General features: G+C 37.8%; 1 protein-coding gene across 2 annotated transcripts; it reads left to right on the top strand.

Annotated features, from left to right (window-relative positions):
* Nucleotides 1-1,115: 1,115 nt before the first annotated feature.
* On the top strand, nt 1,116-22,880 carry BOLL (boule homolog, RNA binding protein). Of its 2 annotated transcripts, none has more exons than XM_039555572.1 (12): nt 1,116-1,199; nt 3,273-3,416; nt 6,394-6,485; nt 8,515-8,569; nt 9,974-10,052; nt 12,506-12,672; nt 13,198-13,269; nt 13,953-14,000; nt 15,052-15,177; nt 16,636-16,710; nt 19,986-20,052; nt 21,883-22,880. In XM_039555572.1, exons 1-11 carry the CDS (start codon nt 1,182-1,184, stop codon nt 20,001-20,003), a joined length of 894 nt encoding a protein of 297 aa, XP_039411506.1. In that variant the 5' UTR covers nt 1,116-1,181; the 3' UTR covers nt 20,004-20,052; nt 21,883-22,880. The 2 variants fall into 2 exon arrangements, with proteins under 2 accessions (XP_039411506.1, XP_039411507.1); XM_039555573.1 differs by having other exon boundaries at nt 1,131-1,199; nt 3,276-3,416.
* The last annotated feature ends 520 nt before the right edge of the window (nt 22,881-23,400 follow it).

Here is a 23,400-nt window from a genome sequence, read left to right on the forward strand (position 1 = left end):
TGAGTCACTTTTTTTTCCAGACCTGTTTAACAGCAGAGATATTCAAAGGGTGAAATGCATTTGCAGACAGGATGAAATTACGGAACAGGAGAGCAAGTTGTAGTGCTGTTCAGTAAATGACCACAGAAGTACACTTGACAAAAGCATTACTACTGATGCTTCTCCTCCAGTTCAGTAAGGGCGCAAAAAAGAGTATTTTGAGTTGGAGTATTTTGGGGAGTGGTCACGAAGGTGAGTGTTATTTTCTAGCCCTCTCTAGCAGACCCCAAATTGTATCCCCAAGGTCATCCTAGACCCACAGCTGTTCTCAAACCAGCCTGTGTACTCGAGAGTCTTTTGGAAACCTTGGGAAGACTCTTTGAATTGAAGTAAGGACTTCTACTTCATGTTGACAGCTGTAAAGCCTAAACTATGTTTTGACGCCCATCAAGTATGGCCTGGTAAGCCAGACACAGGTGACTGCCTCCCTGGGCATTTTTGTATTTTTCCCACAGAGGCCAGGTGAAATGCATGACCGTATTTTCCTCCCTGTTTCACGCCCTAGCTGGAAGGATAAAAACCCAGGTGGGATTTACTTCCTGCCTTCTGAGGTGCTGGGAAATTGGTAGACGGAGGTTCCTGGGCTGCCTCAGGGCATTAAAGCGCGGTTCCGAAGGGTGCTACCGACGCTCTCCTCAGAGCTGCCATCCCGGCGCTGTTGCTGCGCGGAGGCTGCCGGTGCCACGGTACCTGAGGGGAGGGGAGCGCAGAGCAGCCGGGCCGCCCGAGACCCGCTGGGGCATCGGCACAAGCGGCCGGGGCTCCGGGCACCGCAGCGGCCGCGAGCTCCTCGCTCCGGGAGGTGCGGGTGGACCGGCAGCCCCAGGGCCTCGAGGTGGGGAGGCGCTGGGCAGTGGTGGCGGCAGAAGCGTCCCCAGCCGCCTCGTCGCAGGGATCCCGTCAGAGTACTGGGGGCCCCCGAGGAGAGTAATTTGCGAAAGGGGTGATTTCTCCGGGGAAGGCGGGCTGAGGCGGGGCTCTGTGGTGAGGAAGGGCCGCTCTGACTCCTCTGCTAAACGCGCCGCCAGGTTGTGCCCCCCTCCCCCCGCCCGTTGCAGGCCCGTCCGGGCGCGAGGCGGAGCTGAGGGAGCGCGACGCGTGCCGGGAACGTGCTGGGGCCGAGGAGGCGGCTGCGAGGACCGATGGATCCCGAGGGCGCGGTGAGGAGCCCGGCGGGGCCGGGCGGCCGCCCCGGAGGGTGGGAGGGCGGGCGGGCAGCGGGGCCGTCCGGCTGGGGCGGCCCGGCTCGCGCCCGCCCGCGCGGGGCCGCCATTTTGTGTGTGGCGGCCTCGGGCTGTGGGGAAGCGGCTGACGGCCCCGCGTGTGCGGGACACGGTACCGGGGCAGCGGGCTCTGCCTCGGACCTTACAGCACACGGACTGTGGAAAATAGAGGTGTTCAGGCACCTACGTGCGCCTGATCACCAGGCCTTCGTGGAGTTAGGTTGTCTGACCGTCGGTGTGTTCAGTGTAAAAATGAAAATAGTGATTTGCTAACGAGCACTTGCCAGACGTACTAAATAATCCATAAACATATTGATGAATATATATATCCGTATTATTTGGGGAAAGTGATAAAGAAGGAAGTTTAAAAAACAGTTGAAACAAGTATTTAGGCAAGTGATGTGCTGTTGGCACTTTTTTTTCCAAATACTGTTTTCTTATTGCCACACTGGTGATAAAGAGGTGGTTATCACAATACAAATTTTAACATGTCACACTTAAAACTTACTGGGATTTACTGTATTTACTATTGGGAGTTCATAAGTGGTGTGTTTAATTCTTCATTTCTTCCGTTGGGGTTTTTGTATTTGTGGTTTATTTTAATAAATCAACTCTTAAAATGTGTATGGAGAAAATGCAATTTGGGCTCTTTGAGGTAAGGAATAAATTTTGGCCGTTGTGTCAGCTGCTCATTATTATAGTTGAATCCAGAAGTTCTCATGCTGAGCACAGTTGCCAGATGCTTGCACAGTTAAGAGTGTTGTCTTTGGTGTGAGAGATGCAGAATGTAACCTGCTTTGTCCCTCAGGGGCTGTTTGCTGCAAAAGCCAGTCCTCTTGGGGACTGTAGTGACTCTGCTCCTTGCCCCTTAGAGGTGGGGTTTGTTCAGGTTAGTCAGTACTCTAGGTTAGTATTCTATTAGTTAGTCGGAGAGATGCATACTAGATTCTCCTGAGCAAATCAGGTTAACGACCTCGGGTTTTCCTCCGCACCAAGTGTGCGTGTTTTAGTAAATTCGGCAATGACCTGTGTTTTGTTTAAAACTAAAATTGTGTGAACCAAGCTGGATTTATTGCCTTTAAGATATCCAAAATAATACTGTTAACCCATTACTTAAAATTAGTAGGAGTAATTCTTAGGTAGATAAAGAAATATCAAGTAATCCTATTGGAGAAGTTAGTGACAGTACAATATGGCTGCTTTACAGCTATTATCTCACAGTTAGGGTTGACTTTTTAAGGCAGTGTTAGTTTGTTTCGAGAAGAGCTGCCAATAAAATTGTTTTACGGTTCACAGGTGTAAGCATGCTGGAAGTTTAAACAACAGGCAGGCTTCACTAAGTAATGATTTCCATGAAGATCCCACTGTACTATGTTCCTTTACTGGGGCAAGGGCAATCTGGTTGCTCTTCTGCAGAGGGAAATTCTGTTCAGACCACTGTGTGCTGTGTTTGTTGGCTGAGAGTGTTGAATTAAAGTACCAGTCTTCAAGACCTATTCTCATCGGGTGTGTGGAGCTTGTTGATTTTATGTGGGGGAATTATGGGTGCTTGGGAAATGAACCAGAGGCTGTTGCAGAGAAGAGAGTTATGTAGATGTGTGTGAGAGGACAGATTGAGTTAAAAATGTCTATTCTATATTGGCTTAAAATAAGGGCTTCTAAAAGATATTATATTCTATGTAGTAGAATTCATAACCTGAAATTTTTATGGCAGGGTGCTGTGTAAATTGAGCCAAGATTGGTGTCCAATTTAGAAGAGTGTTTGATGTTGGACTTCAGACTGTAGTGTATTCACTAAGTTACTGAATTGCTTAAGACTGAGCTTATGTTTAAACACTGAGCTACATTCTGAATCAAAATACATGGTTAATGTTCAGTTGTTCAGCATCTGCTGTGCCTTTCAAGAAATTCTGTATGTATTCTCTGTTGAGAATTGTTTCATTTACTGACAAATTGTTTCATTACTGACAAATAACCTGTAAGATTTTGAAAATATTTTGTTTCAATCAGCAGGCCACTGATCAGATGCAAACAGAATCTTTACCTTCATGTCCCAACCCTGTGTCACCGGTGAGGTTAAATAATTTGATCGGTTCTCCAAGGTTTGGAACAGTTACTCCAAATCGTGTCTTTGTTGGAGGAATTGATTTTAAGGTACTCTTCCCTCTTTTTGCTGCTAAATTATAATTTATAACCATATAAAAATCAACAGGGGAAAAAAGAGAGACAGAGTCATGTGTATTTGTTTAGTTGGTAAGTCCTCTTCACTACAATATCCAAATCTACAGTAGAGAATAAAGCCTTAAGCCTTGATTTGCATAATTGCCTAACAAAGTTGACTGTACACTTAGCTGCTAGAAGCTTTTGACACACCACTTTTTCAGACTTTTATTTTTTCAAAGAAGCTAGCTTTTGTTATCAACAGAGCTGATGGCAGAAAATATGTACAAGGTTTTGTTTATGTATACCACTTAGTGTAATTTAATGAACTGTCACAATGTTTCATATGGCCAGTGGAGCACAGTCAGTAGCTTTTGTTCCTCTAACACTTCTGGTTTACACAAAGAATTATAGTGGTGTATTCCTCACCACAGTAATTTTCTTAAAGTCAAGAGTTTGTTTTTAAAAGAAGTATGAAAGCTTCTCTGGGTAATTTGCAGTATTGCTCTTAATTCTTAGAATGCTTGTGCCTTTGTGTATTCCCTAAAATCCTCAAATAGCAGTGAACATTGAGCCACTCTTACCTTGTTCAGTTGCTTTTAATATTTGTGACATGCTTAGGGTTAAGGTTTTTTCTTTCTTCCTGCTTTAGGTCATTAATTAAGCCGTTGACTTTTGCAAAACGTGCTTGGTTTGCTTAGCTGTTGCTTTGTTTCCACCAAGAGTATCTTCTTTGCCTTAATCCTCCTAGGCTGAGACCTTCTGAGTGCTGACTCATTTGAAGAGGAACAAGAATTGACAGTTCACTCAGACTATTTTGCATAACAAATGCAAGAAATTCCAGAATCTTCTATCTTACTTGGCTAATTCAAATAGGGGTGTTCATATTTTAAGATGTACAAGACCTTCAGTACATTTGGGCTTTATTAAAGTGGAACAGTAGTTTTTTGCACCAATAGCAAGCAAATTACTGGAGCTATAAAAAGACCTCTCTCTCTGTTCTGTCTTCACTGCAGTTTCAAAGGTTAAAATACTTTCCTGTCTAACATCAATATTTTTATTAATTATCATACTTACTGTTCATTTTGAAGGGTCTCAACTTGGTTCAGTTGCTAATAGTTCAAAATTTATTATGAAACTGTATTTTCAACAGCAGTTTAAGCATGTTTGTAATCATAAAGAAGATGGAATTTTTTTGCAGAGGGGAGAGGAAATAAAAGGGCTGAAACCTCTATAGCCATTTTAGTTGCTCTTCCATTTGGTATAACTCTTTATATCAAATACAGTCTTAAATTTCTGATCTAATTCTCATTTATATGTCAGTCTTGAATTGCTTTCTACCAGGAATCTCATGGCAAAAAGTATTGGGGTTCTTGTTTTGGTTTGTTTGGTTTTTTTTGTTTGTTTGTTTTTTTTTTTTTTTTACACCAAAGATCTTATTCAAGTCAGCTGGGGTGATGGAAAAGCTATTGACTTTATTTTTGTGAAAAAGGGAGTTACTTAGTCAACAAAAACTTATTCGCTTTTTCACAAAAACTCTTTCATGATTTTGCCATTTTGTCCATCACTGTGGCAGTGATTCCTGTTAGTAAGAGGAAACATCTGGTCCCTCAAGTTCAGAGAAACATTTCAGCAAGGGAAGTTAGTTGGGAACATTTTCATCTTGGTCTGGAGAGCTCTTTCTTTAGTGGTGCAGGCCATGTGTCATTGACGTATGCTAATGCTAAGCCTTTACCTTCCTTAAAGAATCTGACAAGTGCTTTTGTCTTATAAGCGGGAAAAGGCAAGTCCTAAACGTGTTTGTCATAAGTTTCTAAATACCATGTTTGTACAGATACTTGCAGGTTTCATTGTGCATCTTAGAACAGTATTTCCTTCTTATTCCCCATCAATGCACTGCTCTGCACATAAACCTTTGTCTTTCCGAATTCATAGTATTGTGTAGCAAGCCCTCATGTCCTTGGATGATACTTTGAGCACTGATCAATTTCAGACTTGGATGAGGCAATAAACCTTTGATGTACTGGACAGGATTCACTGAATTGTATACAATCAATCAAAGTCATTCACTTAGAAACAAAACAGTACTCATGGTATACATTAAGAAGTATAGATGAATGATGCATGCACATAACCATGCTTCTTCCGGTGTTAGGTGTAGCATTATTTGAGGGCTATGTAGAACAAAACTTAAATCTCAAATGTGGTGTTTAGGACACCATATGTGATACATGCTTATGTTGTAAAAAAAGATTCATAGAAGGCAGAGGGGTATTCACATGGCTTAGGTGAGCCTTTGCATTAGAAACTTACTTATTCCCTGCATACTTGGAAGGGGGCAGTTCCTTCCAAGGTCACTTAGAGCACTCTCCATTGAAATAACATTTTCTTACTTATGAGTGGGAGTTCCTATAGTGTGCCTGCATGTATTTGCAGACTCTCATGTTAAAACTACTTCAGAAAGAGGGATCATGTTGTATTCAATGGATTTGACCACTGAATCACTGTGGTTTAGGGGGATTTTTTTTCATTTATGTGGCCTGTGTGTATCTTTTATGAAAACCTACATCCTCTGCTGTGTTGCAGTTGAAAGTATGGCAGTGATTTTTCATACTGTAAACTGCTCTAGCATGTAATTAACAAACTAGAATTCAGATCTAGTACACCTGCTTCAGTGATCTTGACTGTAAAAGGGCAGTTGTTACATAAATCTACTAATGAGAAGTTCTAATGGCTTTCTAGAATTATTGCTGAATAATTAATGCGGTAGTTAAATGGGCCCTGAGGCTCATACTTGCTTGTTCTTCTGTCTTCATATACAGGGTTATAATTAATTTGTAGCAAGCTTCATCCAAAGTATGTCCATTAATAGTCTTATGGTAAACATTGAACCAATTAATTGAATTAATTGACTAACTATGCAAACCAACTTTTTCCTTTTCCCCCCGCCCTTCTTCATTTACTGTACTAGACTAATGAAAATGACCTGAAGAAGTTTTTTGCTCAGTATGGCAGTGTGACAGAAGTGAAGATAATAAATGACAGAGCTGGAGTGTCAAAGGGGTTGGTATAGTAGAATAAGTGTGTTGTGGAAATCAAAAATACCAGAAACCTGACTATAGTAAATTTGATTGATTTTTATAGTTTGTAATATTTTATCATTGATATTTCAGTTATTCCATGTATGCAAAAATCTGGTTTTGCTCTTTAATATCTCTATATAAATGTCTCAAATTTGCATAACTAAAACTCTGTTAGTCATGTTGTTATAAGATGAAGCTGTGTGCAACTAGGACAAAATAAATAGTTTCCAGTTTTTCAAGTTTTCTTAATGACTTATTACTTAAGTAGATTATCCTAGCAAGGTTATTTAGTTATTAAATATATTTATTGCTGAAAGCTGGTATGGAAAGGAGCCTAAAGTGGAGGAAGAGCTGAGGTACACCTGATTGTGCTGGAATGCATGGCAGTAACAGATTTTTGTGTGAAGGTTTTTGGAACAGCAGCATAGGGGGCAAATCTGACACTAAATCATGATTACATAAAAGGGGGACTGAGACAGGAAGTCACCAGTAAGAGAAATGCTGAAGAGCAAATATGGAGAAAGATTAAGATTGCATAGTAAAATTATTGCTGTAACCCAAAGGATGGCGATGTAAATAAGATGAGGAAGTGCACTGCCAGAGAAGGGGGGAAAGAGGGCTGAAGCCGAAAGTAAATGTGCATGAGAGTGTGCACCTCTAATGTTCTCTCCTGAGCATTAAGGACCATTTTAATGCTGTCAGAGCTTAGCATGTATCAGCAAGTTACGTGCTGAGCTGCAGTTCTTAGCACAGTGTGCACTTGCATGACATCAGGAACTTTGGTCCCAGATCTGTCACCAACCTCTTGCTCTTTTACTAAATTCCAAGTACTTGAGAATTGCAGCGTGTGTCCATATAACCCATAATAATTATGCAGTTGTGATTGCCAACATGTGCCTCACAGCAGATATGTTGAAAATTAATTATTTTCCATGCTGTTAGGATTTGTGTTGAAATCTAAGCACAGGCTTCATTGCTTCTCCTTGACAAGTGATTTAAAAAACTTATGAATTTGTGATTGTCTATTAGTTTATTGTCCAGACAGTCCACAGAATGAAAAGTCTGTGTAGGTGTGGTCCCAAGCAGGAAGATACTTTGTTGTCTTTGAAGACAAATATTTCCAGGTTTGTTTAGAGAAGCCAATACAAGGAAAGCCCACAAATTTGAAAGTACAGCTGGTCAGAGATTTACTGAGCCTCTGTATTTAAATTAGCATGCAAATGCTCACGAAGAATGATACCTTGTATTGCAAAATCTGATCTGCCAGTAGGAATGGCAGAGGCTCATACCTTCTGTAATCTGACCCTGAGAAATGAGCTATGACCCTAACAAATCATGTAGAGAAATACTCAAAGTTTTCAAAAAGGTACGAAATTTAGGAAGTCAGATTTAATGGGGGGAGGGGTGAGGGAGGGTTTTTGGGTTTTCTTATGTATGTATTGTATACGTTCAGATACTTCCTTTGTACTGGTGGTGCCACCAAGATTACTCTGGGAAAGAATTGAGGGGTTTTGGAAAAGCAGGAATTGTGTAGAAAGCCTGTTTGATTTACAGGAAAATTCATAGATAATGGCTATCTCTGCATCACTGCTTTTTCAGAACTCAGTTTAAAATAGCGGATTGTGCTTGTGGAAGTGTGGAGCATTCACAGTTGTTGCTGAAGTAGGTGGGAGCTGTACAATGAATTACAGTATAATATTAACTTTAAAAAAAAAATCCCAAGTGTCTCATCTTTGATCACCACAACAAGTGAAAGGTTTAGATCAAAATCTTTGATTAATAGCAATGAAAGAATTTAAGACATAGGCTGAGTAACAAGAACAGCTGGTCATTCATGGTGATATACTGCCACATACTTGAATGTAATAAGGAATATGCTAAGAATAGTTCTTTACTTTTTTTTTGCTCATTAGTTTACCTTGTGATGTCACTTTTACTGTACATGAAGTAACAATAAGCTGTTTGTAAATACAAACTTTAGAGGCTTAGCTGCTGTCATTTTTATTTAGGTATGGCTTTGTTACATTTGAAACCCAAGAAGAGGCACAGAAGATTTTACAAGATGTAAGTGATAAGTCTCCATGGTGTTTGTCTCTTAAATGGAATAATTCATTTCATACTAGGCCTGAGTAGTCTGGTCCTCTGTTTACCAAGTTACATTTGAAGACGAACTTGGTCTGATAGTTAATAAAATGGTTTAAAGAGATCTAAGATAAGATTTATACTGAGATATTCTGGAACTAAGGATGGAAGTTCTAGTTCATAGTACTGTTCTTGACTTCAACATTGGTCTTTATTTTCTTAGTCTATATGTGGTCTATAGTATATGTAGAGCTAGAAAATTTTTCAGATTTCACTGCTGTCAAGATTTTTGTATGGAAATTAGGAAGATAACTGCTGTCTTTTATTCTGATATGTTTGTCAGACCTGATGTAATTCTTTTTAATAAGTTAGGTTCCCTTGAAGTCTTCAATGATGAAGCTTGAGTCATGTAATTTTTGTTTCTCTTAGCTATGTTACTGTCTCAATGCTCCTTGTAGAGCTTCCCTTGAGATATGGTTGGGTCTTCAGTTCATTTTGTTTTGTGAAATGTGTGCTCTTGTATTTTGATTGGAAGGTATTGGAGACAGCTGTCAGTCAGGATTTAGTCATTCATGTGAGGGTATCAAGGTGCAGGGAAAAAAAACTGAGAAGATGGCACCTGAGACATGCAAATTGCCTTCTCACAATTAGAAGGCTGGTTAAAATGTTGGAAATTCCAAACCTTTGCTTGAAGTTGGTGGTGCTAAAAAGGTATATAAGCAGGAACTTCTTGAGTCAGCTGGCTTTCTTGCCCTGGCTTTTTTTTTTTTTTAATTGCTTTATTTCTGTAAACTAAACACCAGTGGTACTGAGTACCATTTTGAATATGGCTTAGGATTTTTGTTCCTTTTGGAAGTGGAAAGCTGCTTCATGTGAAGTCTTACTGATGTCTTACTTTGCCTGCCCTAAGTCCTTTAATTTAGATGTCCTACAGCTCTATCACCATTTTCATCTCAGCATATTTCTACTATTTTGTATTAATCTTAATTTTGTGTAGCATCTGGGTCTTTCTCTATCTTAAGATGAGTTTCTAGGCTTCAATTTATGTATGAAATTAATGGGTTTTTGTTTTAAACTCTTGAATTTCTTTTTATATGAAACTCTGATAATCCTCTGATTTTTTTTTTTGTCCTACTCTTCTATTATGAGTAATGTCTCCAGAATTTCCTTTTATGTTGCAGTCTTCTAAATATGTGTTAGTATTAAAAACAGACCTTGAGGCGTTTCGCCAGGTTCCAGACACATATCCTGGGGTCTGGTTTCAGCATAACTGCTCTCATGCGCAGTGTATCTAACCTACAAAGAACCTTGTCTACTTGTGATTTTTCCCTTCTCAGATGCCTAGATTTGTGTAGAAAATAATAATGTCTTCTTTTTTAATTCTAGGCTAAAAAACTCAGCTATAAGGATAAGAAATTGAATATTGGCCCAGCAATAAGAAAACAAGTGCGGAGTCCTAATGCTCGTATGTATTTTTACTTGCGTTTGTGTATTGTCGATGTAAGTTTTTAACCAAGATGTGCCTGGTCTTGCACCGCACTAATGCTGCATGCGGAATATGCTCTGAATGGTTTGCAGTGGAAGTAAATGCATGCCAGTGGAAATGTTGGAATAAATAGGTTTATGGTCTCTTGGTTCTTTAACCTCTCAATATGTTGTTTCTTTTACTGTATTGGAGAGAGTTACCTATCTAGGAACAAACTGAATGAAAACTCAAGTTGCCTGGCAGAACCTTAAATCTGAACATTTAGAGTGTCCTCACAGGTTCTACAGGATAAAGCAGGAGCTGTTGGTTAGTTGCATTGTTATCCATTGATTTATTTGTTACCAAAATCCATCAGGATTGTTGCATCTTTCTTTCTTCGAGAGAAACCATAAGGAATGGGTGGTTGCAGTCCCCACTCTCTTCTTGAGCTGTTTGTTCTAAGATCTTAAAAGTGAAAGTATAGGCTATAAATACCAGCTTTTAAGATGCAATCTGTGAGTTAGCCCTCAGTAAGGGCTATGTGTCAGATGTGAAATAGATTTCCTTTTTAAGTGCAACAGGCAGTGAAGTGTACTTTGGGACTTTGCTTCAGTATTTGTTGTATGGTACCTTTTGAGAGAGTTAGGAAAAACCCATCCTTTTGCTCATCTTCATTCTGAGGCCAGAATACAGAAGAATGTTGGTTTCATTCTGAAGCTTTCTTTAGTTTCTGTCATGCTGTCTGTTAGAAGTAGCTAATGTGTACGCTAAAGCTGTTGCTGAGACACACTTCCTGAAGACAGGAGGTTTGCCTCCTCCTTCCCCCACTTATGCCTAGCTATGCCCTTTTCCCTTGTATAAGTGCATTATTTGTCTGGGGAAAATGAAATACTTGCTCCAACTGTGTAGTTTCTTTGCTCTAGAAATTTAGTGTGATCTTTGCTCATTCATCATCAAGAGATTGCATGCCATCTTCTTTCTGTGCTTTGTTTCACTTTCCATCTTTGACTTCTTCTTTCTCAATTGTGTTTGCCTGACTTGTGGGGCTTCTTTCCTCTGACTCTTGTGATGAATGTGTATATTGATAGGAAAGGGGCATACCTCTGTGTTTTAGTTGAGACATGAGGCAACAGAGGGTTAAACCAAAAATCTTTAAAAAAGCTTTTTGAAGAAAGCTGCTGCATTCTTTTGAGATCTGTGGACCTGTTCCACTACCTGTTGTCTGTCATGCCTAGGATAGATCTGTGATATAAGATGCTGTTGGCATCCAGACACATCCTAGGGCCTGGTTTCAGTGTGTCTGCTCTCATGTTCAGTGTGCCTAACCTCAGTCACCAGGATGCTTTGTCCTACTGCAGCTCACCAGGGGTTCATGAAGCCAGAACACCTAGACTTGCAGTATCACTGTAGAACTGTGATTCCATTATATTTAACAGAATTAAAGAGCTAGACAATATACTGTTGTCCTCTATAGCCTACATGTATAGTGCTTGTCTTTCATATTAAGCAAAATGATTTTTAGCTCTTCTGTCATCATAGGACCACTTGTGGTAAGAGCTTTGAACATACTGGAAGGGCCACCTGGTTTGCTTTTCCCCAGCATCAAAATGTATTTTGTCATCCCAGTGAGTTTTCTGTGTTTGATGGAGAAGATTTCATTTTTCTTTCCCAGAGACTTATTCAACACTGGTGGAAAGTTTGTGCAATGTACTTGGTAGTTAGTAAAGTGGACAGGATTGTTGGCTGTGGGGTTGTGTTGATCACCTCGTTTGAGATACCAGTAAGTGCTATTCTAGATTGCTTACTGGAGCTACAACAGCCTTTAGTTTTTCTGAGGTGTGCTTAACATTCTCCTAACAAACATCTTAGCCTGTCTATGGATAGTATTTCAGCTGTATTGTATCCAAGTGTCTTAAGGCTTTTCTAGGAATTAGTCAAATTCTTACTATCAATAAAAGCTCTTGAATTCCTGTGGGACTCTTCTTGGTCTTCCACTGAGTATTCTGGTGATCTCTGCAGTGTTCTGTCTGTTCATAAAATGGAACTTAATGGTGGCTCTTACCTTTCAAGGCAAGATGAAAAACTAAACCTAACTTAGCACAGAAAAAATCAGGAAGAACACAATGTAAACAATATCACTATTTTGTGAATTCAGGTTGAGTTACAGAATTAATTTTCCCTTCTTTTTCCTCTAGAGAAGTCTCCCCATATTATGTGTTCTGTTCAGTAATTTATATGGATGTCATCTTCTACAGCCCTTCCTATCTAGCTCTGGAGGCATCCTGTGGCCGTCTGCTTTCATGATTGTGTTTGAGAGGGAATTGCCACACCGCTCCATGTTCTTTTCTTTGAATGTTTTCTTTCTCTAAAGATCAGAAATTATTTTCTTTTTTTTATGATGTACACATCTAAAGAAACTTATTTGTAAATAAGTTTTAAAATATTTATCCCAGGTTCTGCTGTAACACCCCAAGCTGGTACAATGTATGCAACTACTGCTGTGTCACCAGAAGCTGGTACAATGTACTTAACCACTTCGAGTGGATATCCGTATGTTTACCATAATGGAATGGCTTATTTTCATACATCTGAAGTATCTCCTATTCAGCAGCCATGGCCAGTAAGTAATTTATTTTGGTGTATATATGCTTTTCTGTGGAGCAGGATAACTGCAGTGTTTTCAAGTCCCTCCTGCTTCCAGTTTCTTCAGCTATGCCTCATACTAGATGTTTAAATGGCTTCCTTATATTAGACTGTTCATTTTGTGAATTGTTTTTTTTAAATATCACTTCAGTTTATTTTGCTTCTTCAGGAGACTTCTGCTTTGGTATGACCTATAGAATGGGATAGTTCATAATCAATCTGGGCCTTGGCCCAGGAGTAAGCTTTACTATCTCTACATAGTGATGGCCTAGTGCTTTCTGAAAAGCTCTAAGTGAATATGCCAGAGATTTTTGTTTGATCTAACATAGGCCCTTAGAAACACTGGGTTTGAAGGAGCTTAAATGTAGGTTAAAACTCGGTAAATCATTCACAGAAGGGAGTGGAGGTGGTTCAGCATTACAGTGCTCCAGAGCTGTGTGTAATAGGAGTGACAGTTTATGAAATTGCTGCATTAAGATTTGTAACTTCTTTTCTTTTGAAGTCTCGCTCTGTTTCCAGTTCACCTGTGATGGTTGCTCCACCTGTTTATCAGTCTCCTACGTACCATTATCAGGTATCTGTTTTAAAATGATCTTCAGGCCATCACTAGTCCTCCAGCCATGCAGTACTATTTGCAGTTTATTCTTAGGAGATAAAAGGACTGTTCATAGTAGCAGTGTGAAACATTTCAACTTCATTGAAAACTGTATTCTAGTGAAGAGTCTGTTTTGCTTATGTAGCTGCATGAAAGTATAATAAATTACATTTTCTTTCGTGTTGCAAGACATCTGGCTTGGTAGCATCCTTTTATCATCTAAGCCAAACTCCTGCTCAGAGTAGGGCTGGTTGGATCAGGTTCCTTAGGTACTTGTCCAGTTGGGTTTTAAGTAGCTCCAATGATACATTCCACACAACATTTCTGGATAGCGTCTTCCTATACTTGACCCTTCTCATGGTAAAAGACTTTTCCCTTAATGCTACAACATTTTTTAGTGTTCCAGCTTGGGTCTGTTGATTCTTGTGCTCTGAGCACCTCTGTTGAGAATCTGACTTAAGTATTTTTGAAGTTTGTGAAATGGCCAAGTTGGAGGCTGAGTGGAAATAAACAAAACCATGTTCCTGAATAATCTGGGGCTTAATGAAAATCGTATTTCCTCTTTTTAGTTGAGAATTAATTACATGTTTGAGAATAATAGTGTTCTAAGGCTATTCATTCGTTCTTCACTATGTTAGTGACATCTTCTTGTTTGATTTTAGGCACCAACACAGTGTCTTTCAAGTCAGTGGCAGTGGTCTGTTCCACAGGTAAATACAGTTCATTACTGCAGCATTTTACCATTATTTTTCACCTAGTTTAAAGGTATGCTGTGCCTTATGTAAGAGTGATATTTCCCACTATTCACAACTTGGTTGAAATGAGTATTAATTGCTGTATTTTAGCAATATATTTACAATGTTTACTGCTACAACAAAAGGCATAAAATAGTGTCTGTTGAAACATTAAATATAAATCTGACTTAAAGAAAACATCTTCCCCTGCCTTCCATTTAGCAAAATATTTGTATTAAATTACCTAATAAATTTCTTAGAAGCAGGTAAAAACTGCTAAATTTTGCCTGATTAAAGAAATGGGTATTAACTTGCCCGTTAACTGGTATTAACTGTGATGTTTCATAGGAGTATTGTTAGCAGAAGCATGTGGACACACACAGGGTGAAATTAGACCCAGACCCTTGAAACCAGAAGAAGAAATTGTTAACTTAGTCATTGTGAGGAGAGGGTTTATCTATTCCATGAAAGAGCAGCTTATTATGGAAATACTGATGTTTGAGGAACTTGAAGAGTTTGAACCTGAAAGGAGGGCCAAGTTCCTTATGCTTGAACTGTTACAATGCAGCCTTATTACTTCAGTAGCAGCCAGCCTTATTCAGTCTGTTCCACTCTAATAGATCAATCTGCTGCTTTGAAATCAGGGTGCTGAATTATGGAGATACTGAAATTATTTTAAAACAAGAAAAACTTGTTTTGTCAGTGTTGGAATGGAAAATTTAACTGTAGTATGTTTCTGTGATCTTGAGATTAACTGTGAATTTTAAAAGTTTTAGTATTTCACAAAGCTTTCCAAAATGTAAATAAATCTGAAAACTACATAAAATTAAAGGACTTTTTTTTTTTCTCCTACCTGACCTTTCTATCTACTTCCCTCTCACTTAATTTCTTTAGGTTACCAAAGATTTTTTGGCACTTTCTTTTAAAACTTTATTTTGTTTATATGTAGCAAAGATGACTGTAAAATAAGCTTTTCTTTTCATCCTGCTTAAATCATAAAATTTATTAGAATAATGTTTTATTTCAGTCTCCTACCTCTTCACCTCCACTCCTGTATCTGCAACCATCTGAAGTCTTTTATCAGCCAATAGGAATTAACCAGGAAGGTGGATGTATATCTCCACCTCTCCTAATGGAAGCTGCAGTTCCTGAGGTATTTTTAAAAATGTGAAAAATTGTACTGAGAATTGAAGTGCTTATTTACAAGTGAAAAATAAAATCTTTTATTTTAAGTACTGGCTGTTAGAGCAGTTAGGTTCCAGTACTTATGTTGCTGTTAAATAATTTCAGGTGTCCTCAAGTTAGAATTTCTCTTCCTGTCTAGGAGAATGCTTTGATTCTGAAATATTTTAGAGAGTCACAAATGGATTACAGACAGCCATATAAGGACTTGTCAATTGGTTTTGTTTGCAAGTAATGTTTAAGTAAAATGGGAGTTCATTCTTTGGCATGTTTGGTGTAGTATCCCTGAACCACAGTAGTTTCCTGAAGTAATTCTGTGAGTAGAAGCTTGTTTCTAAATATTCTGATGATCTGAATTAATTGAGTGCTTTATTGTACTTTAAAAATCTCCACAGCATTAGAAATGCTACTGATATAGAAGCAAAAAAACTAAACAATGAATATTTAATCATTCAATCTCTTCATAATTGGATATTAAAATGACAGTAAATGGCTACAGAAAAACTTAATCACAACACAATTTCAGTTTGGTATTAATTGGTACTTCTCAAGTATTCATTCCTCATGAACAGGGAGGCCGAAATAGATGTTAAATGAGGACATCTAATTATTAATACCAGTAATCAAGTATTGTTACAAAAGTAAATGGGTATTTTATTTCTACAAGAGAAGTTCCAAAACTGGTATTTCAGACATCTCAAGTGGAAAATTCTGAAATACTGAAGTAATTTAATTTCCCTACAAAGATACTGAATAATACAAGGCTTGGGTTATGGGGCTTTTTCTTCCTTTTTGAAAATGCATGAATCTTGATATTTATTTTATAGTCATAATCTTATTAACAGTACTGTTTTACCTTTAGTATTTCATGAATCAGATATAAACTTGTACAGAGATCTGAAACCTGTGAGCACTAAGAAAATAGATGAAATTATTTAAGGAATATTTAAAGGGCTCTTGGTTTACAGGTAGGCAATTTGTTCATGTTAAAGGAAGCAGTGTGTCAGATTTTGGAAAAATGATGTAAAATTCCAAGAACAGTCTGTATTACTTGTATGTAAATATTTTACTAGTGTGATAGTGCTGAGAATTACATTTCAATGTGTTAATCTACACATTTAAACACTGTTCCCAATTAGAGCTGAGTGAAATGAATTTGTAATTGAGAAGCTGCTACTTCTCTAGCTGCTACTTTGAGGAAAGTGATTTGTGACACTGGTGAAGATAAACTAAGTTTACTAGACTTTACTGATCAGTGGGGAAAACATAGATTTAAATATTGAAATTGTGGTTTTTAAAAAGTCAGTAGTTCAGATAAACATAGCCCACAGTTTGAAGCTTTAAGGAATCTAAATTTAAATGAAAAGCTTAAAAACTAACATTGTGAAACAAGCTTTTGTGCTAATTTTTTGTATTTTTTTTGTACCAGCTGTATTCTGATCATGGAGTTCAAACACTTCATCACCAGCCCTATGTCCAGAGTCACATAGCCATGCCTGCAGCTGTGAGTATCAAACTGAGATAGTTAAAGCAAGCATGGCAGTATTGCTGTCATCTTTCTCGAAGCAGTGACAGTAAGACAAGAGGGGAATGGATGAAAAGGTCTTTTATTAATGAATTGATAAATAAGGAAATGGGAAGCCTTGTGGAGAAGCTGAGATTTTTCTTCACTTGAAGTTTTGTTACGGAGGGACAAACATGTTACTTATTTTGGAACTTTTTGGGGAAACTCAGAAGTCAAAACGTGACTAGTTATTTTAAGACAGCTACAAAGTAAACTGCAAATAAGAAACATGTTGAGAGAAAATGGTGAACCTCATTCCGATCTTTGAAATGGTGGTTACAAATCCTAGTTTTTCTCTGGGTCTTGATATCATATTCATTACTTCAGCCTTAAAAAAGTGCCTCATGTTGTGAAGAGTTGAGATTTTGAAATATGGAGAATGCAAAACCATTCCAGTCAGTCACCTCTGGGTGTTTTTCTGTGCAGTTCTGATTTAGAAAGGCCATTTAAATATTATTCTATGTCACCTGATGGAAGTCGTTGGATTCTTTTGGTTCCCAGTTTAAGGTCCACTTATCTAAATTAATAAGGCTGTTCACACCATGCATGAAAAAATGTCAAAACTGATTGGCCCTGATGAGAGAAATCTAAAGTTGTCAGTATTTATACTTGATATTATAGCACTTCCTCTTCTGTGAAAGGTGCTTAATCAGCTGCAAGTGAAAAACATGAGTGGATATAAAAGCCATGTTATAAGCTCTCTTTTCCACATATTTTTGATTAATTTTACTTTTCTTAGCATTTTTTCTAGACTATTGTGTAACGATAAGTACCAGATATTGCCAGCAGAGGGGGCTGTAACCTAAGCGTTGTCTTGGACTAAAGTGCCCTGTATTTCCTGTTTTCTCAGAAGTCTTGTTACCTAGAATTGAAACCCTGCTTTGTTCAGGTCTCGAGTAGATTCACAGATAGTTAAACCCGTCCAAAGGCTTCCTGAATTCTGATAATTTTATTTGTTACAGCTTGATGCTAAATAGCCTTTGGGCTTTAAGTTTTCTTTAGTTAGCTTCATTTACTACTAATTGGTAGTTCTGAAATATAACTCTCCCTTTTAAATTTTCATGTTACATTTTCACATACCCACTTGGAGTTTGAATATGTTTCCCAGATAATGAATATGATCAGCTTATATTGTCTGTCAGTGTGGCTGAGCTCTCAACAATGATTGAAAAAGTCAAATGATGTCAGCACAGTGCTATGTGTTAGGCAAGTGGCTGTGTCATTACCACCTGCTCCCCAGCTGCAGAAGACGGCTGCCTGGTGGCTGTAGTCTTCTTAAAATACCTCAACAAATATATCTCTGCTTGAAAACTGCCAAGTAGTGGCTGTGTAAGAGAAGCAGGTGCCTGAAGTAATGACTGTACCTTGAAGGTAATCTGCTAATTGCTTCTCCTGCATTCTGCATTCCCAGTGCAATTCCTGTGCTTTGTGCTAGGAGCTGTAAGTCAGGTGGTGAGATTAGGATGCTACAGCCAGTATCCAGATATTTTGGCAGTTGTAGACTTCTTACAGCTTTCAAATGCAGCTCACACCAGATCATTCTCTCTGTTCTACCATCAGTATACCCAGTAGTAACCATTGAGTTACATCAATAAAATGCTATTTTTAGTACAAAGTTTTTAATAGTGCTAAATGAAAATTAGAGGACAACATTCTCCAACTTGGAACTGTAAATAATTTGGGGTCCTAATTTGGTATTTAAGATCGGGTTTGAATCAAAAATACTAATACCCTCCCTGTGATCATGTGTTTGCTAATGATATTGAATATTATTTACTTTAGGCTGAATTTTTTTGGCAGTTAATAGAATGTTCTGTTGGTGAGCATGTGGAAGTGACTTCATATATTCACATCTATACAAATGGATAGGGTTAACATAACTTTGTTTTTAGGAAGGGAGAGGATTTCTCTTCTCTACTGGATGTTTCAGATCCTATATCATAGTCTAATATGGAGATGAATGTTTGGATGCTTCCAGAGGGTATATGTGAAATAGTGTCTGGTAGTAAAAGTTACGTGGTCTATAGTAACAGTGGAAACTTGGAGGATTGAAATTTGTGATCTTTGCTTTCAGGCCCAAGAGAAATATCTGTGAGTTAAGTTTTGGGTTTGCTGAGCAGTTATCTTTGAGTTCTGAGGCATTGGCCTGGTAAATGGTTGTATATTTTGTGTGTATATGAGGGAGACCCCTGAGGCATGAGGAACTGAGCACACAGTTGCAGTCTACAGAGTGAGCAAAGTGTAAGATGTTCTGGCACATGGAGGGGAGTGGGTGAGTAGGGTTTGTTTTGTTTCATGCTTTTAGCTTTTTTTTTTTCTTATCTACCTTTTTGAGCTGCAGTGCCTCCTTTGAGGGATAGGCATGGTTCTAGTCTGTCACAGTTACTGCTTTTCCCACAGTCTGTGTCAAACAGTATTTTTGGCTGGTATCAACAGTACCAGATAGTAAAGTATCATTTGTGGTATAGTTCATGGATATTTGCATTCAGATCATAATGGTGCATGATGGTCTTGGGGTTGTGAGTGTTTTGTAAATTTAACTGAATGTAGCACACTGGTTTTCTCTGAAGTTAAGAGTAATAAGGGAAGATTTGTGTTTTGTGTGTATAACACACATAAATGTGTGCTTATAAATGTTTGTGTAGATAGACATGCAATTAGATTTATGTAAATTGTCTTTCATAAGAGTTCTGGTGTAATCATTTGGGGAAAAGTTTAGTTATTTTATACTAGTACTGCACATTATTGCCTGATATTCCGTTTGAAACAATAAAAAATATTACAGCATGTTTCCTGTATAGGTAAGTGAAATTGAAAGAGACTAAGCCTTTTGTTTAAAGATATGTTAGTCGAAGAAATTTGAAGCTAAACTTATTAGTTGTATGATTGCCAAGAGACTTGTCACCAGCTGCAGCTAGGCCTGTTGCCTCTAAAATGGCTATTTTAAACTCCACTGAAACCATACTTGCTCATTTGATATTAACATGGGAAGGTGCAGGTGGTGCATGCTTTTTCTCATGCTGTTTCATTCTGTGTTCTCCTTACAAACTTCTCCTTTTCTGTTAGTTTGCTCTTACTTCAGTTCAGTAGGTTTTTTTCTTTTGTTTTCTCTGAACTCTGTTCTTGCTTTTCTTGATGATCCTATGGAGCATTCACTATTAAAACATTTGTGCCACTCCAGTCTATCTATACTGATTAATTTTTTTTTTGTCCAGTCCTTCCTGTGTGGCTGAGATCCATCATCAACATACCAGCTAGCAGCTGCCGGTTGTGGAATTTGGGGTCAGTTGTTTCATTGCAATGTTTGCTATTTAGGAATTGGTGAATAATAAAACATGCTCAGATCTAGCACAGCCTGCAGCATTAGTTAGCTGCTTCCTGCAGTTTGACACTTGCTAATAATTCTCTGCATAAAATGAACTCTATATAATCAGTGTCATTCATTCCTTGAATGATAATGTATATGTAAATTCCATCACCATTTTCTTTTTAGTTTAACTGCCTGAAATTTATATGGGTTTGGATTGTTTTCCTTCAACAAGGATGAAATTTTCAGTACTTCCAATGTATAATTTTTGTTTCTGAAAACTGTTTTAATTCCTTTATTGACAGCTTCTTCCTTTTTTCTCCCTATTTTGTGCAATTTACAGTAGCTGGTGTTTATAGGGCTATACTCTGGCAGGCGCTCAAGCATGTATTTACTGTGAAAATGCTGCCTCATTTAGTTGCTTACACTTTTAAAAAAAATTAGGACTTTGATGAAAGGAAGCTAGGGGAAAATGCATGTTTTGCACATCTTAAAATTAGAGTCAATTTCTTGCTTGATTGCCTTTAAACAGCTCACTGATTTGTAGCATATGTTGTACGTTAAGATGCGACTTCTTGTCTGCTTTATCTTAACCTGTATGATTTATCCCCCGGTGTGGCTTTTTAAACAAGTGTTAGAAGCCTACCAGTGTAAAACTGAGCATAACTTTCTTAGTAGACAATGTGTTTGTGTCTGACCTATGCTAATAGGAGTTAAACTAAAGAAAAAGGAAAATATGTTGGGGTTGAAATCCTGTCAAGTTGACATCATGAAAACTAAAGAGCATGGAACCTTCAAGTTTTGAAAAGCAATGCACAACGTGATGGGGAGTTAGTAGATGATGGAAAGAGACTTACATCTTGAGATTATAGTGGGTTGGATATCCTGATAGAGGTGTATGAACTGGAGCTGATTGTATGAGGAAACTCTCAGATCTAGAAGGGAGGGAAAAAGTTAAGTTTAACAAAACAAAAATAGTTAGTGCTGAAAAGGCCTGGGATAAGAAGTAAGGTTAGGAGAAAAAAAAGGACAGTTTGAGTCGTATGACAATAGTTAAGTAAAGAGGAAATGAGATGGACATTGTGCATTTGGGATATAGAGCAGCTGAGATAGGGGAACTATAAGAGAATTTGATCTTTGGAAGAAGAAACAGAATTGTACAAGTATCCTAAAATCTGTTTGTGCCAATACCTAAAGTGGTAGCTGTGTTTTCTGTAGCTTGCCATCCTTTTGTCAGCAGCTAGTGGCATCTACTGACAAATTATGTAAGCACAGTCCATTGCCTATTTCTCAGTTTACAAATAAAACAGCTTTCAGTTCTTTAGCTCAGGTAGCTACCAAAAACTTAATGTAAACATTATTGTAAGTACCCATAGTAAAGCATTGCTCTACTCTACATTACAGAGAATGCTGAAGAAAAAAATAGAGTTGCTTAAATAGTTTTCCACTGTACACTTTGTAAAAACAAATTTTCCCCATCCAATTATAAAGAGGATACAATTGCTTTAATAACTTGACATACTTTAGTAAGACTGTATGATCAATGAACAAAACTGGGTTATTTTGTTAGTAAAAGAATTCTGAACACATTCTAAGATTCCATGCTTGTAAATAAAGGAAGGTATTTCCTTCCACTGGGGGCTTCACCTAGGTGCATAATGAAAATCTGTTTTTCCTTTTTGAACCAAGTCTGTCCAGCTGATGCAATAAAGTGGACTGTAACTATTCATTGAAACATTACTAATGCAGTAAATGGGACACTTTGGAATGGAAGAAACAACACTGTATTTTTCCCTCTCTTTTAGGAATTGAGGTTGCATTCTGTGAGAAGTGTTCTGCATCATTCGTCTGTGAGTCTGAAACCTCAGTATTCATGAAGTCATCAGTTTCATCCTAGAAAAGATTACAGAATGGAAGATAAAATTTTACACTACCTTCTACAGATACTGTAAAACACTGGGTTTTTTAGCTGTGTGCTTTGCTAACATACCTGTCACAGCGAGGGTATGTTCTTCCTGACTTCTGACATTTCCCTGCAGGTTTCCCAGTTAAAATACCACTACTTTTTGTCAAGTAATAACATGAAATTTTTTACTTTTGTCAGGTAAAAACATGTGAAACAATAATTTTATCCCTGCACTTCCTTTCTTAGTAGATACCCCGTTACAGGACAAAAGGGTGATTTCTGAAACACAGCCTACTGTATGTATTCCAGTTACTAACCCAGATTGAAAGCCAGCGTACTTCTGCTAAAGGGATAATGTCACCTTTAATTTCTGGGTTGCATAAACTTTGAAGATACGTTAATTACAAAGTTGAAGCCATTTTGCCACATACTGACAGCATTTCTGTGCTGTGGATAAAATCTGGTTATTTAAGTCTATGTGAATTTCATTTCCATTCCAAAACAATTTGTCTAGTTTAATTTTTTTTTGCTATCAGTATTTTCTCCTTTTATAAGGTATTTTAATTGTGTGTCATTTTAGTGTTTGCAGTAATAACTTTTTAAAATAAAGTTTGGAACCCTAGTTTAATAATTATTGGTTCTCAACCTAATGTTTTTCTTGCATATACATTTGGTTTTATAGTATGTTTTTAGCTATAGAAAAAGGCAGAAATTGACTACTTCTATTAGAAAAACCATTGAAAACTTCTCTTTGCTTCTCTGGCATTTTCTGTTGCCTGTATGAAAATAAGGAACTCCCTGGCAGGATCACAGATTGAGATGAAATACTATTTTTTTTCCTCAATTTCAGGATGTTAATTTTCTTTTTTGTTGATGGTGAGGTTTTTTTTTTTGGTTGGTTGGATTTTGATTTTGTTTCTCCTCTTACTTCCCAAGTTTAAAAAATACAGTGTCTGTAGTTACAGGAGTACAAGCTATGGCTTATTGCTTCTGCAGTAATGAAGTCTTTATTTTATGCATGTATAATATCCTTGAACTGTTCAATTCTGTTTTGTAGTAATTTGGGGGTTTTCTTTTTGTGTGGATCTGTTTTGTTGGTACTTTTTTCCTTTTAATCATTTAGATCTTGCCAAATGGACACTGTAGTCAGTGAATAATCCATGTATTATATGTAAATCTCTTTAAAGATTATTCCAGTGTTCAATGGTGCTTTATGGTGTTGTCCAGGAATAGAGTTGGAGTCTGGTTCTGGTTTTATGCTCTTTTGAAATTGTTATGAAAGGAGATGCCATGTACTAGGTCTTGGTTGCAAGTTTCCTCAAGGGACTTTGCACCTTCTGCTAGGTAGAAAAATCTGCACCAATATAATTTTAACAGTTTCTCTTTTTAACAAATTATTGCTGTAGCAGCTGTGGTG

The sequence above is a fragment of the Corvus cornix genome, chromosome 7 (assembly GCF_000738735.6).
Source record: "Corvus cornix cornix isolate S_Up_H32 chromosome 7, ASM73873v5, whole genome shotgun sequence".
Classification (NCBI taxonomy): Eukaryota; Metazoa; Chordata; class Aves; order Passeriformes; family Corvidae; genus Corvus; species Corvus cornix.